The sequence below is a fragment of the Colletotrichum fioriniae genome (assembly GCF_027942845.1).
Source record: "Colletotrichum fioriniae strain IMI 355084 chromosome Unknown scaffold_2, whole genome shotgun sequence".
Classification (NCBI taxonomy): Eukaryota; Fungi; Ascomycota; class Sordariomycetes; order Glomerellales; family Glomerellaceae; genus Colletotrichum; species Colletotrichum fioriniae.
This window is the reverse complement of record NW_027076838.1, coordinates 1400899-1418316: the sequence shown is the minus strand read 5'-3', so window position 1 is coordinate 1418316 and position 17418 is coordinate 1400899. Positions and strand designations below refer to the sequence as shown.

The following is a 17418-nucleotide window of genomic DNA, read 5'->3' as shown; positions in this document are numbered from 1 at the left end:
CTTTCAATGTCGGAAGTAAGTTGTAGACTACGTTTGAGACCGCTTGCGACAAAGCCGAATTGCCCACTTCGTAGAACGGATGTGCGCGCACCGTTGGACATGAGGTACGTCTAAACGTCGTCTATAAGTACGGGGTGTCACTCGCGGGCGAGATCGGGCCCGAATTGGGTTGCGGTATGGCAGCGCCGATTGCGGGATCTTAAGCGGTCCAATGTTGGCCTTTTGCGTCCACGTGAACAACATACAGCCTCACTTAGTTGAGTGGACTTGAGCTGATATGCAGCTGCATCGTGAGGCCCGTCTGTATCAGTTGCGAGGCTTGCGGGGATACTGCATCATCGACTTGCTTTTTCCACTCCATTTCACTTTTGCCCTTCTGTAGGGTTGTGTTTGGTCTCATGTCTTTCATTACTTGGCGTCTTTCGACGGAACGGGCTATACGATGTCGATGTTAAGGATCTTGATGTCCTCCTCTGGCTTCTCCTTATACGTCCGCGCGTTCTCGATCTTATGGACAACGTCGAACCCTTGGGTCGCTCGCCCGAAAATAGTGTGCTTCCCGTCTAGCCAAGGCTGTTTGTGACTGTTAGGACTGCATGATATCTAAGTCGCCGAGTTGGGTTGTACTCACCGTCTTTTCCGTTGTGATAAAGAACTGACTGCCATTGGTGTTTGGGCCTGCATTAGCCATGCTGACTGTATATGGCTTGTCGTGCTTCAAACTGCTGAATTCATCTGCGAATTCCTTTCCCCATATACTCTCGCCACCCGTGCCGTCACCGAGTGGATCTCCACCTTGGATCATGAACTTGCGAATCACACGGTGGAAAATCGTGTTGTTATAGTAGCCGCTCTTTGAGTGGGTAACAAAGTTCTCAACAGCCTTGGGTGCCGCATCGGGGAAGAGACGAATGTGAATGTCACCGTAGTTGGTGTGGATCACGGCGCCGGTTCCAGTCTCTGCCTTCTTGGCCTCCTCTGCCTTCTTCTGGCCAAGCATTGTAGGCTTCTCGTTTTGGACATCTCTCACTGACTTTGAGATTTCTTCGTCATTGGTAAACATGTAAAACCGTTGCTTGTTGACTCCTGTCGTTATCAGGATGGGGTCTCTAGACTCGGACTCCTGAAGCAGGGGGTTGGCAGAAGCACCCATTTCGACTGTAGTAATGCCCTTCTTCTGCGGTTGACCTTGGTATATCGCCAGGTTGACGGCTCTAAAGTTCTCTTCTTTACCGTACACCTTGACGATCTGGTTGGTGTAGGTATTCAGCACTTTAACGCCAGATATTGAGCCGTAAAGAATGAAGTTGCCAGACTCGTCGAAGATGACATTTGCCTTGTCTCTGTACGCTGCCGAGTCAATCTCTCGCTCGACGGCGAATCTGCGACCGAACTCCACAGTTTCCAGCTTTTGCAACGCCAAACCAGCATGCTGCATATCCTCAATCACTTGAAGAGATTCGTCATATGTTCGATACAGCTTTCCGGACGCAAAGTCAAAGATTCGGATCTTCCGGTCTGGCTGAGAGAAGGCGGCAAACTGCTTGCCTGTCGGTGAAATCGTGATTGATGTCGGTACTGCTTTTGCCTTCTTGAAGTCGAAGAGATTTGTTGACGCCTTGAACTCGAATACGTTGTCCGGTTTCTCGTAGTCGCCGCTCGGGCGCCAGTACTCCAGCATGCCCTTTTCGTCCGCAGACAGCACGCAGTCGTAGGCACTGTTGAAAGCCATAATTGAGACCGGACTTCTGTGTAACGACTTGATCGTGTGAATCGGGTCTTGTCTCTCTCCCCGGCCGTCGAAAATGTGGATGTTGGAGTTCGTTTCCTCGGATACCGCCAGGAGAGGCAGCGAAGCCCCTCGGTTGTGAATCCAGCAAAGACATCTCGGTACAAACGCCAACTTCAGCATCGCCAGAAGATCGAACGTAATGACATCGAAGATTTTGACCGTCTTGTCTGCCCCGGCGGTTGCGAAGCTTCTCCCGTCTTGGCTGACGGAGACGGACCTGATCTCGTCTGCATGTGCCTTGAACTCCTTGACGAACTCTATCCCCTCGGCCACCTTTTTCCAGAACTTGACGACACCGTCGACAGATGAGGTAACAATGAAGTCCGTCAGAGGCGTCACTGTCACGAAAGACAGCTGTTCCTTGTGCATCAGAGACTTGGAGTACCGGGTCGACTTGGGCAGCGCAGCAATGTAGAGCTTTTCGTATGGGAGGACGCGACGCTTCTTCTTCTTTGGTGCTTCTGAGGGAAGCTGAGGGCCCATATCGTCATCGGAGGAGCTGTCTACCCACACTGTCAGTCCAAGCTTCATCGGAAAGTAGTGCTAGAACAGAGTCCCAAGTCGCATCGTGTATGCTTACCGTCATCTTGGGCAACAAGGTCCGCATGGCTTCGCTTGTTGGTTTTGGCGTCGTCGTCAGCCATGTTTCCGATGCTCAAGGTCCAGGATATAGCGACGGCAAGTGTGGCGACCGTGAATGCAAGTGCTCGTCGCGTGGTAAGGCTGAGATGCAAATCCAGGAAGCTTGTGGTGGTTTGCAGGAAGCTATGTCAATTGATCCAATCAGATGGGGGTGCCGGGGAGGTGGCTGCCAACGCAAAGCAGCCTTGCTGCCGGCGCTGGACCCACTGTGAGCTTCTTCTTAGTTTGGCTTTAGCGGCCGGCAACACATGCCGCGGGCTGCGATGGGGCATCCAGGATTCCAGGTTAGGGGGCCTGCGTGGATCTTTTGGTGACACTGGAAGTGCGATCAGGTACGGGGCACCGCACCGCCGGGATCCATCAGTGACCTCATGACGAAGCCTTCCGAAGGCACCGGACACTTGCAACTTGCCGCGGTCCGTCAGCCTGACGATGCATGCGTTGGAACCCTGATTAGTCGGTAACGACGTTTTCTATTAAGGAGAACAAATAAATAGGAAGTTCCTGTTGTCGCAAGTCTCACCTTCATAAGGTTTTCGTCTCAAGGCATCAACGACATACGACGACCCAATCCCTCGGGCTTCTCTCCCTCCCGTTCCTGAACTATTCCTTTCCTTTGGGCCCGTCTCGTTGCGGAAGTGCCATCTCATCCCTTCTTTTACATCAAATTACCTTACACCAGAACCACAACTTTGGAACAAGCAACATCATCGTCAACATCGAGGCACAATATGATGGCCAAGCATCAGTTACAGCGGCTGCAATCGCCTTCCCGGACAGCGTCTCTGTTGCTGCACGTTACCGGCATCGTTTCGTTCATCGCATCCTTCAACTTCCTGAATGGACTCACTCACGACATCTCCATGGGTTTCGGAGGAAATTACCAGCACCTCACCAACATAGGACTGATTCTGTCGTTTGTGACGTTTGTGATAGGGCTACTGGCCGATATCACCCTCAGCCCTTCATTATTTGCTGTGAAGAACGCCCTGTCGACCACGGCGGCACCGCTTGAGGTGCTCATCAGCATCTTGTACTGGGGAATCCGCTCCATCGACAAGCGCTTGCTGATTCCTGAGGGATTCGAACTTCACTGGCTGCCAGATGTTGGATTTCACCTGGTCCCTGCTGTCGTCCTGTCTCTGGACCTCATCCTCTTCAGCCCGCCATGGACGATTCGCGCGTACTCGGCCATGGCCATCAGTATGATCTTTGCCTTCCTGTACTGGGGCTGGGTCGAGCTATGCTTCAGTAGAAACGGATGGTATATAAATGACTTCGCTCTTCGACCAAGTCTTCAGCCCGCTAACTGGCTGCAGGTACCCTTACCCTATTTTCGATGTTCTCAACACCGTACAGCGCGTGGGGTTGTTCACTTTCTCAGCCGCGCTTATGACCGCGAGCACGAGTCTCTTGAAGTGGGTGTATGGCCGATTCAACGGCTATGGGAAGATGGAGAACGAGGCTCACAAGCCCTTGAAAAAGACGATCTAGACTTCAATGAAAGGTGGTGTGTTATAGATTGGTGCTAAGGGTTCGTGGGGTTCCAAGCGATATCGGTGATGTGTGTGCAGATTTTTGAAGTGTTTTGGAGTATTAGATTGGATGTGGTTAGATGACATGTCACACTAGGGCGCCTCGAGAATAAAACTTAGGTACCTTACCATGTGCTCCAAGTATTCGTTCCCGATAGGTTGGAGAAGAAGAAGTTGAAGGCATCCCACCTCAAGGGACGTCAAAGTCGACGTAGCACTGACTGCAGTCTGCAATGGTAATGCCCGTTCTTCGGTGCTGTCGCGGGCATTTTCCAGGCGGTGAGACCCATCTTGTGGCGCCATTTGAGGCCGGCTGGACAGGTCCACAGGGGGCAACCCTCACGTCACGGCCATAATTCAGCGAGAAAGATGCAGCAAGGATACCCCTCACTGTTGGCCCATTGGTTCACTGGTGGCAAGTTTGCTCGCACTTGCAGGAGTCGGGCGGCCCTGACTTGAGGGTTACGCAGTAGGTTGGTGGTGTTGGTGCTGGTTAAGGTGGTGTTCAACTTTTTTCTGGGTCCGTCTTCGGCGGGGTACTGCCGGCCGGGGTGGCACTGGGCAGTGGAGGGGACGAATGAGTCTTCGCCCATTTGTGCTCAGGTCTGATGTAAGGTATTCTAGTCCTCGAAGCTGCCCTCCTTTGGACACAGCAACCTACAAATCCAGAAGAGAGAGAGAGAAAAAAAAAAGTCTATTTCCCTCTTCCAATCGCACTTTCTTCACTTATCAACTATCTCGGTGTTCCTTTCGATCGACTCGTTCAGCATTCACCAAGCATTCAGCGTCCAATTGCATCCTGCTTTTGAAGTTCCTCGCCACCACAATGTCTGTAAGTCAGCTCTCGCGACCCCCCGGCCACCACGCGCAATTACACACCTGTGACTCACCATTCGACCACAGAGCTTCTTCATCGAGAACAAAAATGTCGGCAACAAGGCCGAAAGCGAAGATTGGAGAAGTACAAATTGCATTGATCCTTTCTAAGTGATTACTTGAAGCTAATTGAGGTCTTAGTTCGCGGCTACAACCCGCTAACGTCGCCCGATCTGCTCCAGCATGAGATTGCCCAAACCCCCAAGTCGAAGCAAACCGTGATCGAGGGCCGTGACGAGTCCGTCGCCATTGTCAATGGCACCGACAAGAAGGAGAGACTACTGGTCATTATTGGCCCTTGCTCCATCCACGACCCCAAAGCTGCTCTCGAGTACTGCGATATGTTGCTGCAAGAGAAGGAGAAGCACAAGGACGAGCTCCTCATCGTGATGCGCTCTTACCTCGAGAAGCCGCGCACAACAGTCGGATGGAAGGGATTGATCAACGACCCGGATATCGACAACAGCTTCAAGATCAACAAGGGTCTGCGCCTGTCAAGACAGCTCTTCGTCGACCTCACCGACAAGGGTATGCCCATTGCCAGCGAGATGCTCGATACCATTTCACCCCAGTTCCTTGCCGATTTGCTGTCCGTCGGCGCTGTTGGCGCGAGAACGACCGAGAGTCAGCTTCACCGAGAGCTTGCGAGCGGTCTCAGTTTCCCCGTTGGATTCAAGAACGGCACTGACGGCTCGCTCGGCGTCTCCATTGATGCCATTGGCGCCGTCAGACACCCCCACCACTTCCTCTCCGTTACCAAGCCCGGCGTCGTGGCCGTCGTCGGTACCCTGGGCAACGAGGACTGCTTCACGATTCTCAGAGGCGGTACTCGAGGCACCAACTACGACGCCAAGAGCATTGCTGAGGCCAAGGCTGCCTTGGAGAAGGCCGGTCTTCCCCAACGACTCATGGTCGACTGCTCCCATGGCAACTCTCTGAAGAACCACAAGAACCAGCCCAAGGTTGCTGCTGACCTCGCTGGCCAGATTGCCGGTGGCGAGACTGGCATCATGGGTGTCATGATTGAGAGCAACATCAATGAGGGTAAGTACCTGTCTAGATCGCTGTATGTAGTTGCAGACGCTAATTTCTCGATAGGCAACCAGAAGGTGCCGAAGGAGGGCAAGGAGGGTCTGAAGTACGGAGTCAGCATCACAGACGCATGCATCCACTGGGATGACACCATCTCTGTGCTTGATCAACTGGCCAACGCCGTGAAGCAGCGCCGCGAGGTCATCAGCAAAAACGGGGCTTGAGCAACTAGTTTCGATTGATTTCTGCGAAGATAATCCGTTCCATGGGACGTTGACCAGCTGCAAGGCGTGGCTGTCAACTTAACGAGGGGAGAAAAGTGTGCATATACCGATAGCTACCAGCCGTGGATTGCAGGAGCTACATTCGGTTCGGCGAGGTCAAAAAGTTTTGTAGTTTTGTCGAATAAAATCCATCTGATACCCAGCTTCTTTGCTATTGACGTCGTTTCGGCGTTTCTTATGCTGAACTATCGACGATTTCGGGATTCAAGACATTGATTTACTAAAATTGTTCCTCTTGCCGCGCCTTTGTATTGGGGTAGGATTTTTGTTTGAAATAAATATTTCATCGTCCAATGTCGTGTTGTGATGCATGTAGTAGATCGCTGCAGTTGCATCCAAACCAGACCAATCATGGGGGCGATATTTCTCAGTCCGAGGGTTGGCAGACGCCAGCTGTTGGGTTCACTTGGGTGAGAGTGAGACGGGCGATCGGAAATACGTGTGGTCAATTAAGCGCAACCGGGCAACTACGGGTAAGAGGAAGGAAGCGAAAAGTCGCCGGAACGGAAGATGTCATTGACCGTGCCCATCAACCAATCAGAGACGCCCCATACCTAAGGCACTCGAAAACTGCCTCAAGCGATTTTCTCCTGCCTCGATTGCTGTACCATAGAAACGATCTCCGCCACGAGACGACCTCCCACCAATTGCCCCATCAATCTGTTCGCGGCTGTCTCTGTAGCTGCGGATACGGCTCGCCCATCATGTTGGCAAGGTCCTGCTTGCGCTCGGCGCGCACTTTCACAAATGGCGCTGTCACGATTTCAAAGGTACGCAGATGAGCTGATCACGAGTCGAAATTCCCGAGGCAATCCGACCGACCGCCAACGAACACGCCCGAGCCCGGCCTCAATGGCCATCGACGGACATCAATGGACATCAAGGACTCTGGGGCAAATTCGCTGACGATGATTGATACAGCGTGCCGCCTCTACTTCCAGCGGCGCTGGTGCCGAAGCTTCCTCTAGATTGAACCTCGCCGCCGTCACGTCGACGTCTCTCGCTCTGGGCTCCATGGCCTGGTACTACCACCTCTACGGACCTTCCGCCAACGCTGCCGCACCGGCTGAGGAGGGGTGAGTTTTTTTGCCTATCCGTATGCGGTCGCTGCGGGACAATTGCTCGAATGCCGCCGAATCCCTTGGGTTGAGGCATAATCGACATTGAAACCGGGGCCGACCGACAACGAACGATCACTGAGCTAAATTATCATCTTTCAGTCTTCACCCTACCAACTACCCTTGGGTTCACGAGCAATGGTTCAAGACCTTTGACCACCAGGCGTAAGTAAAACACCATGTTGATTTTTTTCGGCCATCTGGGATGTATGACGCTTACATTGAATTGTAGTCTCCGCCGTGGTTTCCAGGTCTACCGCGAGGTCTGCGCCTCTTGCCACTCTCTTAGCCGTGTCCCCTACCGAACCCTCGTCGGTACCGTCTTGACCGTCGACGAGGCCAAGGCCATGGCCGAGGAGAACGAGTACCCCGGTGAGCCCAACGAGCAGGGTGACATCGAGATGCGCCCCGGCAAGCTCTCCGACTACATGCCCGACCCCTACAAGAACGAAGAGGCTGCCCGTTTCGCTAACAACGGTGCCCTTCCCCCCGACCTGAGCTTGATCGTCAAGGCCCGCCACGGTGGCTGCAACTACATCTTCAGCTTGTTGACCGGTTACCCCGAGGAGCCCCCCGCGGGCGCCGTCGTCGCCCCCGGCATGAACTTCAACCCCTACTTCCCCGGTACCGGTATCGCCATGGCCCGTGTCCTTTACGAGGACCTCGTCGAGTACGAGGACGGCACTCCCGCTTCCACCTCGCAGATGGCCAAGGACGTTGTCGAGTTCCTCAACTGGGCCGCTGAGCCCGAGATGGACGACCGCAAGCGCATGGGTATGAAGGTTCTCGTTGTATCGGCCTCCCTCTGGGCCCTCAGCGTCTGGGTCAAGAAGTACAAGTGGGCCTGGCTCAAGTCGAGAAAGCTCGCGTACGACCCTCCCAAGGAGACCAAGGTTCGCCACTAAATTAGCATGGCAACATTTCGGTTGTCTCTGTGTATGTTATACTAGGCTCTCTAAAACAGCTCCTTTGTTAGTGGAGGCGGCAGAGACGAGATTCATCGTTGGGAGCAATATGGGGAGCGATAGAGTGTAAATCAGATGGTCCTTTTTCAATACCTGACTCCTTGATAATGACAAGACAAGATTAGAATTTCATGTGCCATATCCACGTTCCAAAAATGTGCCACGCAACAACGGACAGCCAGAGTCTGGTGAGCAAGCTGTAGTCATGAAATGAAGACTATGAGTCTGCTTCGTGCCATTAGTGTGAAGCATCTTGTCAGATGCGGAGTCATGGAGACAGAGCTGAGTATACCAAATGCGCGATGCACCCATCGGCTGCTGGAATCAACGGTGTCTTCAATATGCGTAACCTCTCGGTCATTGATTCGCCGAAACGCAGTTGCACCTTAATTATCAGTATCCGTACCATGAGTTGATAGAACAATGCGAGAATGTTACATATATATGCATATCCGTAGCCATTTTCATAATTTCTCAAATAATCAAAATGATGTTTCATCTCATGTTTTTCTTCTAGACCCCTAGCTCACACAGAGTTCTGTGACTTTGCAGGCATTTAAAGTGTCGTTTGTCGCCGATGACCACCCAGTTTCTTGAGCAACGACATTGATTGAGGAGTGAGTAGCCGGGGTTTGCGTCTACCTTGGGCAGGCAGTCAGAGGTTGTCAATTGGTGGAAGGACGAATATGGTGGGTCTTTTGGAGGTGCTCCAGCAACGTGCTCTAAAGACCGAGTTAGGATGGAGGACCTGGAAGGAAACGATCGGTTTTCCAGCGGACGGCGCGCTTTCCGAACAGTCGGATCTAGCGCTGAGTCCGCTGAGAATGAGATAACTGCGCTGACAGAACAGCCCAAAGGTGGAAAGCACGACGCCGACCAATCCTCTGTTCCATCCATCGGCCGTTGGTGTCCACCTCACCTCATTAAACTGGGCAACTTCCGTCAGGCCCAAAAGCTCCGAGCCAGGGCCTGGCCGTCAGTGCCACCTCAAAAACACCCTGCCGTCCACTTACTGCCAGTCCTGCCAGAGCCTGCTCACATGGACGTATGTGCCCGCAGCTAATTAGCAACACCACCACTACCACCACCTTCCCCCCTCCTCCAACGAAGGAGCTGCCGAGTCAAGAAGAGCGAGTGGGAAGGAGCGTTTTTCACTCGTCATCAAGTCCTTCCTCTTCTTGTGAGCTCTTTTACTCTCCATCTTTGACCAGAAGCAAGTTCTCAACGGTTTGTTTCGTCGCCTTCATACCCTTTCCATTCGGTTCCTCTTATCGACAAGAGAAATCTACGGGGGACCTTATCAGCGAACCTCGCCTTGCCGGGCCCGAATTCAACCACCACCAACGCCTGGTTACTCGCCCCCGTCCAACGACAAGAAGACCCTTTGCATCGATCCACGAGCTTCATAACACAGACAACTCACAGCAATTCATGCTTGGATCGAACCAAACAAACCAGATCCCAAATGCCATCCGTCGCCGAGGAGTATCCACGGCTGATGGCGATGGCGTCAGGCAGAAAGCGCAGACGAGACGTCAACGACGCCAACACCAACGACCTGCATTTGCCAGGCCCTCTGTACGAGAAACTCGCCCAGTATCAGGCCGCAACGAACAACTGGAACGCTGACGGCGTTTTTGGAGGTAGGCCTATTCAGCAGCAGATTCAACAGCAGCAACAGCAGCAGCACCTAGGAGGCAACTTTCCCCGCTTCCCTTCCAGTAACAATGAACGGTTGAGATATGAGTTTGGATTCTCCCACGACATCGCTGCTTCTGCTGAAGGATCACGCCAGAACATCGACTCGGTGCCTCGGAAAATAGCGCCGCTTCCTGTATCCAAGCGACAGCGCATGTTTGACGACGACGATGACAATAATAATGCGGAGCTGGGTAGCTCGAATGGCGGTACTACATCACAACATGATTCGCAGCAAAGACGGGGTAGCAGGTCGTCGACAGAGTCTCGACACACCTCCCATGCAGCACAAAACCAGGCGGATGCAGCTGGCAATAGACCCAAGACGCCCTCGTCCTTGGCACCCTGCCACATCTGCCACCGCCGCCCTACCAAGAAATCAGATCTCGACTCATTTGCAGACTGCCAAGGCTGTGGACAACGATCATGCTATATATGCGTCCGAGAATGCCAGGGCTGGGAAAGGGACGGACAACCAAGCAGCAACGGCGGCATAAACAGCGCGCAACAAGACCAAGGGCAAGACGGACTCGACCTCTCACGGTCATGTACTATGGATGATGTGGACGACGACAGGCAACGGCAATCAAGAGAAGAGGAGGAAGCAAAGAGGGCCGGCCAAGCCACTCGACACAACGGCTGGACGGGCGGTGGTCATAGGCAGATGGTCTGCAGTCGCTGTTGTATCGAGAAGGGTTCCGAGGGCGACGTTGTTTGCCTGGGTTGCCTTTCACGCATGGAGTCAGTCTAAAGCGGCTGTTACGCCCTGCTCGAGGGCAATATTTCTTGTTTTCTTGTTTTAATCATAGCGTTCAAGGAGGTTCTTTTTCGACAGTCAAAACGCCCACGGAAGACGGATGAGCGTACGGCACTGCTAATGAAGGCATGCATATTCATTTGGTAATGGAGCAAATCTGGGCAATGCTGAGGCAGCATGGGACGTTGTTACTTTTTTTGCGCATGGGTGAAGGACCTGGAAGACGTTACCAGGAAACAGCGAGAACAAGGGATGGGTTGAAAATACCCACTTCCCCTTATTCTCACTACGTTAGGCTGGAGAGGCGAGAGAGAGAGCCTCGTCTAGCTGTAGTCCAATGTAATCCTACAGCCAACAATACCAAATTCTATCAAATGAAGCGCCATCCCTTACGCCTTAGGGGTTAAGATTATCAAGCAGTGAACCATACTAATAATGTGACCTTACTTGCGATACATTCCTCTAGGCAAAACGACATGACCCAGGAAAAGTTACATCAAGCGCTGCTGTTTCTCTGCATGCTTGGGTTGAGCAGGCAGACTCATCGTGTCACTCGCAAATTGCGCTAATGGGAAACCATGACTGGCACATGAAAAGCATGATCTATTTCTCCTTTCTCTCGGAAGGTATCACGCCCTCTAGAAGCCTTCCCCAATCCGAAGCCTGCCTATTCTTACAGCCTTTGAAAAAAAAGGACATGACGAAACTCCATGACCCCCCTCCATTCCATCTCGTAGCCCCTGGATTGCCCATCTTAGTTGTATTGCATGTAGCTGGCCGTCGAGTTGAACTTGAGGTTGGCCTTAATGACCTTGTCCACGGCGCTGAGGAAGTCCTTCTCCGTCGCCACCTTTCTCCGGGCGCGGATGGCGAACATACCGGCCTCTGTGCAGACACTGCGAAGCTCGGCACCCGTGGCGTTGGGGCACAGACGCGAGATGAGCTCCCACCGAATGTCACGCTCGACTGACATGCTCTTGGCATGGATACGCAGAATGTTGGCGCGACCCTCAAGGTCGGGCAAGGAGAACTCGATCTTACGATCGATACGACCAGGTCTCATCAGAGCGGGGTCGAGAGTGGAAGGTCTGTTGGTTGCGAACATGACCTTGATGTTGCCACGAGCATCGAAACCATCCAGCTGGGTAATGAGCTCCAGCATAGTTCTCTGAACCTCATTGTCTCCACCAGCACCGTCATCGAAACGGGCACCACCAATGGCGTCGATCTCGTCAAAGAAGATAATGCAAGCCTTCTTCGTCCGCGCCATCTCGAAAAGCTCGCGCACCATTCTTGCACCCTCACCGACGTACTTCTGGACCAACTCACTGCCGATGACTCGGATGAAGGTGGCGTCTGTTCTGTTGGCGACAGCTCGAGCGCAAAGGGTCTTTCCGGTACCGGGGGGTCCGTACAGCAGTGCACCCTTCGGGGGGTCGATACCGAGGTTGACGAACCGCTCCGGCGAAAGGAGGGGCATCTCGACGACTTCGCGCAACTTCTCGACCTGCTCCTTTGAACCACCAACATCTCCGTATGTAACATCGGGCTTCTCCTCGACCGTCATCATCGTAACACTGGCGTCGATCTTGGGTGGAAGCGGCAGAAGAATCTGGTACTTGTTCCTATCGACGCCCACTCGCATGCCCTCTTCGATATCCGTAGGGCTCACTCTCTCGCCAAGCTGCACGACGAACTTGGCAATCTGCTTAACGTTGATGACATATTTGCTCTTGGAGTCGTCCTTCTCGTCGGGGATGATCTTTGTACACCGGGCGACTTGGAGGGGCTGTTCTTCCGACATGCGTTGCCGGTCTGCTGCGACGTCCCAAAGGTGAGGAGGGGCAAGACCCGTATCGGATTCCTAGTCATGTCAGTCCCAGTTGCATCAGCCAAGGAGGGACAGATGCACCTACCTTGACGCCAATCTTCTCGTCTACGCTCGTTTGCTTCTCCTTGATCTGTTGCTCGAGCTTCTTGATGGCGGCACCGTATGGAGCGGCACCGTAGGTCTTGAGCACTTGGATATCTCTGGGTATTGTTAGTCGATAATCCATCGTAGCTTGGAGTTGGTGGAATGACGGACTCATCGGTAAGCGGTGTGATCTTCTTCTCTTCAACCTCGTCGTCTGCGTAGGTCTTCTGGTATTTCTCCCAGTTCTGGCCGGTCGCGGAAGGCTAATATTGCTCGAGTTAACACTGCTATCGATGGAAGTGGACACGCAGGGTCCATACCATGATGTAGGATGAGGACTGAAAGTCCTACTGCCGATTATTATGATTGGGGTAGGTTCGTGCAGTTCTTCGCTTGGAATGGTTCGTTGGAGTGGAATCGCAGGGTTTCGAGGAAGTGGTCGCGTTGGTCGTCAATGAGTATGTTGCTGGGGGGGTGAAATCGTGGGATGGAGGTGGTGATGGAAGACGGTTCCGTAATCCAGGTTGCCTTGAGCTCCAAAGCACGGGCCACAAATGTGAGGCTGCTGTGGAGCTAGGCCCGGTGTGGGCAAAATGCAAACAGAACTGACGACCTGGCTTAGGTAGCAGGTGGCAGGCAAAGCAGGGTACCTTCAGGTACCGGGGCAGGAACAACCTGACGGCCGCTAAAAAATATCCCACCGCCGCTGGGGGGTTGCTACCTGAGAGAAAGTGGGCGATCGCAAAAGAAGGCGACAGCGGGACAGGCCCACGACGATATCGATACCTTTGCACCCCGTGTTTAGCTTGTCTTTCTGACCCCGAGTTCTCGATCACAAGCACAACACAAATCCGTTCTATCAAAATGGCCACTACTGCACCAGCCCAGGCCGGAGGAGGCTCTGGCAATGCTACTTTCAAGGTGCGAACTGCGCGCCCATAGTGAAGCTTCTAGAGGGGAAGCTTATTGCTAATACTTCACCTACAGGACAAGGAGAAGCCCGTCGCCGTCCGCTCCTCCAACATTGTTGCTGCTAGAGGTGAGCAAGAAGAATACACCTGCAAGCTTCCTAGATCATTAACTGACTCGACTTGACTGTTAGCCGTCGCCGATGCGATCCGAACCTCTCTGGGCCCCCGCGGCATGGACAAGATGATTCGAAGTGGAAAGGGCGAGACGATCATTACCAACGACGGCAACACGATGTTGAAGAGCATGTCTGTCATGCACCCGACAGCAAAGATGTTGGTCAACCTTTCGGCGGCACAGGACGTGGAGGCGGGAGACGGCACAACATCCGTGGTTGTCATTTGCGGCAGCTTGCTCGGTGCCGCCGACAGACTGCTGTCAAAAGGAATTCACCCCTCCGTCATCTCAGAGGCTTTCCAGAGAGCTGCTGCCGCAGCTGTCGAGGTTCTGCACGACATGTCACAACCCATTTCCCTTACCGACACAGCATCCCTGCTTCAGGCAGCCAATACATCTCTCTCCTCCAAGATTGTGTCGCAATACTCCAACATCCTCGGCCCCATGGCTGTCAACTCTGTTGTCAAGACCATCGACCTCAAGACGGCAGACAACGTCGACCTGAAGAACATCAGAATCGTCAAGAAGGTTGGCGGAACCATCGAGGACAGCGAGCTATCGGATGGCTTGATCTTGACGCAGCCTGTTCTCAAGGGTGCTGGTGGTCCCGCAAGAATCGAGAAGGCCAGAATCGGTCTGATTCAGTTCCAGCTCAGCCCTCCCAAGCCCGATGTAAGGTTACCCCTCAAATACCCCTTTTTTTCGCGGTTGCTGACCAACACAGATGGAAAACACTATCCAAGTGAACGACTACAGACAGATGGATAAGATCGTTAAGGAGGAGCGTCTCTACCTTCTTAACATGGTCAAGAAGATCAAGAAGGCGAAGTGTAACGTTCTCTTCATCCAGAAGTCCATTCTTCGCGATGCTGTCAACGACCTGTCCCTGCACTTCCTTGCCAAGCTTGGCATTCTTGCCGTGAAGGATATCGAGCGTGATGAGATCGAGTTCATCTGCAAGTCTACCGGCTGCAAGCCCATTGCCGATGTCGACTCTTTCACAGAGGACAAGCTCGGCTCAGCCGATCTCGTCGAGGAGGTCCAGTCTAACGGAGCTCGCATGGTCAAGGTGACCGGCGCCAAGGCCACTGGCAAGACTGTCTCCGTTGTTGTTCGCGGCGCTAACTCTCTCATCCTTGACGAGGCTGAGCGCAGTTTGCATGACGCCCACTGCGTTGTTCGCTGCTTGGTGAAGAAGAAGGCTTTGATCGCTGGTGGTGGTGCTGCTGAGATCGAGATCGCGTCTCAGCTCTCCAAGCGCGCGCGTGAGTTGACGGGCACCGAGGCTATTTGCTGGAAGGCATTTGCCGATGCTTTGGAGGTTGTCCCCACCACTCTGGCTGAGAATGCTGGACTGAACAGCATCAAGGTCGTGACCGAGCTTCGTCACAGACACGAGCTCGGCGAGAAGAATGCAGGTGTCAGTATCAAGTCTGGTGGTGTCAACACCAACATTTCCAAGGAGAACGTCCTCCAGCCTCTGTTGGTGAGCACCAGCGCCATTGAGCTGGCCGCGGAGACGGTGAAGATGATCCTCAGAATAGACGACATCGCCCTCACCAGATAAGGAGGGGAATATGAGTCACGAAATCAAAAACAAAAAGTAAAAGGGGAAATCCAGGCTTGATGATCATGTACATTACGGCTACCTGGCTTGAATGCGGTGTAGACGTGGGTGGGCCTGGAATAGAGGCGTCAAAACTATTAGAAGCTGAGAAGCAATTGATCACACCAGATACCTTGATGACACCTCAACCTAATCTCATTTGCCTTTTCTAATAACATTGACTCTTAGTATGGAATTTGCGGTGACTAAAACTTGCTTTACTCGATCCTACCAGTCGGATGTCGATTCCCACTCGTTCTCCGGGCAGGTTAGGCACCATGCTGTGTAACAGCTCTTACCTGTTTCCAACCTTCAGCTAGCAATGTCCGGCTTCCCCTCTTAAATTCACAAACTCCTTGCTACATAACATACCAGTTTATTTAACCATCCTCAAGCATAGCTAATTTACCACAAACGGCAAACACCGGGATAATTCACTGCAAGCTGGCTTCTTCTTGACAACTTCAAGTCCAGAGACATACAATATTTGATAGGAGTGACTGCTGAAATATTCCATTTCACAGGCATAAGTAATTGGTCTTCATCGGTAAAATACTTGTCATTCTTTTATTCTAAAAGGGACATCCGGCGCCAGAGCCCTTCCAGTCAAGGAGTGGACAATGCTACTCAACAATGCTGAGAGCATAAAGAAGAAAGATATGACCTTTCAGCTCACATATAAGAAGAGAAATTTGGCAAGCACACATCCTTCCAATCATTCAAGCTAATATATCCAGCCGGGTACATCAACCATCATCTCCTGCCACCTTTTGTCGCCTTTGTCTCGCTAGCGACGGTACCCAGGGCACCATAAACGTGATTGCTGGTTGATTCGTATGTCCCTTACTTTCTAAGGGGCGTGAACTCGTCAGGAATATCGGCGGCAGAAGTAACGTTGGGGTCGGCTGCAATAGTGAAGCTAGATGGCGAACAAACAGTCAGCAACATCATTCTACGTCTAAGGGATTTAATGTGTTTTAAACATGATCTGTCTGTTGTTCAGAACGCAAGGGGAAAGATTCTTGAAAGCGCATACTAAAAGGAGAATTAGCTGTGTCTCTGTCGTTGGCCTCTTGGGTGCAAATAACATACCAGTCTGTCAAGCTTGTCGGCCTCAAGACCAACAAGATTATACTCGGACCCATCAACAAGAACCAGAGTATCAGGTTCCTGGCTAGACTCGCACTTTTGCCCCTCCTGCCCCTCGCCTTCTCCGGCAGCACACGTCTCCTCGCCGGCCTCCTGAGGCGCCCTCTTCCGGTTCACGAAGCCGTAGCCGGCACCGGTGAAGAGGAACCCGCCGGAGCGCATGCAGACGGAGGTGGCGCCGGCCGAGAGGATGGTGGCGCGGCGGTTGCGGCAGTCGCCGCCGTCGTAGCCGCGGGTCTCGATGCGCCAGTTGGATGGGATGTAGCGGAAGAGAACGCTCTCGGCCGTGGCGCCGACGCAGCAGCGGTTCGGGTCGATGGCCCTGCAGACGCGGAAGTTGCCGCCGCAGTTTTGGCCAAAGTGCTTTTGGATGTCAATGGCTGAGACAGAGACGGCGGCGGCAAGGGTGACAATGAGTTTGAAGAAGTGCATTTTGAGAGTGGAAAGGAGAGTGTTGGAGGTGGAAGTGAAAGTGGTGAGGGTTGGTTGGGATGGGATGTGAATTGCTTTTTGGTCTTCGTAGTTGAGGATGAAGAGGATACCATGAGATCAAAGTTGGGAGTAGTATGGACCTTTTATAGAATTCGAATACATTACCAAGAAGACTCAGTTTCTGTGATAATCATCTTTTTACTTGGCCATGCAGGCAGCATATGCTTCGCTTGCTACCATCACACTGTCTGGTCACACAGAATGAACACATCAGAGACTCACATACTCTTGACTCTCGAGTTCGCCTGATAGTAAACTCTAGATGTCTTCTGCTGTTCATGGCTTTGGACTTCACTTGATCTGAACAGGCAAATCCATGTCGTTGTGACTTGTAGCCCATGCCCTATATACTTGCTATGCTCTATTAGTTCCCACTAGCCAGAGTGTAGACTTGTCTTTCAGCAAGGACTCGAGTTACTTCTCAGTATCGTCAAGGTTTCTAAAGACCTACACGATTGAGAGTAGAGAGAC

The 17418-nt window shown here is 52.6% G+C and overlaps 7 protein-coding genes across 7 annotated transcripts; 4 read left to right on the top strand and 3 right to left on the bottom strand.

The window, feature by feature from the left end:
• Window positions 1-435: 435 nt before the first annotated feature.
• cyp15_1 (Peptidyl-prolyl cis-trans isomerase cyp15) lies at window positions 436-2436 on the bottom strand (the record flags this gene model as incomplete). Its single annotated transcript, XM_053187763.1, has 3 exons — window positions 436-573; window positions 632-2295; window positions 2373-2436. 3 exons carry the CDS (start codon window positions 2434-2436, stop codon window positions 436-438), a joined length of 1866 nt encoding a protein of 621 aa, XP_053055267.1.
• A 729-nt stretch (window positions 2437-3165) lies between these two features.
• On the top strand, window positions 3166-3928 carry N0V96_002198 (uncharacterized protein; the record flags this gene model as incomplete). The annotated part of the gene is made up of 2 exons (XM_053187764.1): window positions 3166-3698; window positions 3754-3928. The coding sequence occupies 2 exons, from the start codon at window positions 3166-3168 to the stop codon at window positions 3926-3928; spliced, it is 708 nt and encodes a 235-aa protein (XP_053055268.1).
• Window positions 3929-4795: 867 nt separating this feature from the next.
• On the top strand, window positions 4796-6101 carry ARO3 (3-deoxy-7-phosphoheptulonate synthase; the record flags this gene model as incomplete). Its single annotated transcript, XM_053187765.2, has 4 exons — window positions 4796-4801; window positions 4873-4930; window positions 4987-5889; window positions 5944-6101. The coding sequence occupies 4 exons, from the start codon at window positions 4796-4798 to the stop codon at window positions 6099-6101; spliced, it is 1125 nt and encodes a 374-aa protein (XP_053055269.1).
• A 764-nt stretch (window positions 6102-6865) lies between these two features.
• On the top strand, window positions 6866-8184 carry CYT1 (cytochrome c1; the record flags this gene model as incomplete). The annotated part of the gene is made up of 4 exons (XM_053187766.1): window positions 6866-6931; window positions 7083-7237; window positions 7382-7444; window positions 7512-8184. The coding sequence occupies 4 exons, from the start codon at window positions 6866-6868 to the stop codon at window positions 8182-8184; spliced, it is 957 nt and encodes a 318-aa protein (XP_053055270.1).
• A 3269-nt stretch (window positions 8185-11453) lies between these two features.
• On the bottom strand, window positions 11454-12937 carry RPT1 (26S proteasome regulatory subunit 7; the record flags this gene model as incomplete). Its single annotated transcript, XM_065756464.1, has 4 exons — window positions 11454-12563; window positions 12616-12730; window positions 12786-12877; window positions 12935-12937. The coding sequence occupies 4 exons, from the start codon at window positions 12935-12937 to the stop codon at window positions 11454-11456; spliced, it is 1320 nt and encodes a 439-aa protein (XP_065614833.1).
• A 541-nt stretch (window positions 12938-13478) lies between these two features.
• CCT4 (T-complex protein 1 subunit delta) lies at window positions 13479-15267 on the top strand (the record flags this gene model as incomplete). Its single annotated transcript, XM_053187769.1, has 4 exons — window positions 13479-13535; window positions 13602-13653; window positions 13717-14372; window positions 14425-15267. 4 exons carry the CDS (start codon window positions 13479-13481, stop codon window positions 15265-15267), a joined length of 1608 nt encoding a protein of 535 aa, XP_053055273.1.
• Window positions 15268-16149: 882 nt separating this feature from the next.
• On the bottom strand, window positions 16150-16887 carry N0V96_002193 (uncharacterized protein; the record flags this gene model as incomplete). Its single annotated transcript, XM_065756463.1, has 2 exons — window positions 16150-16211; window positions 16395-16887. The coding sequence occupies 2 exons, from the start codon at window positions 16885-16887 to the stop codon at window positions 16150-16152; spliced, it is 555 nt and encodes a 184-aa protein (XP_065614832.1).
• Window positions 16888-17418: the final 531 nt, after the last annotated feature.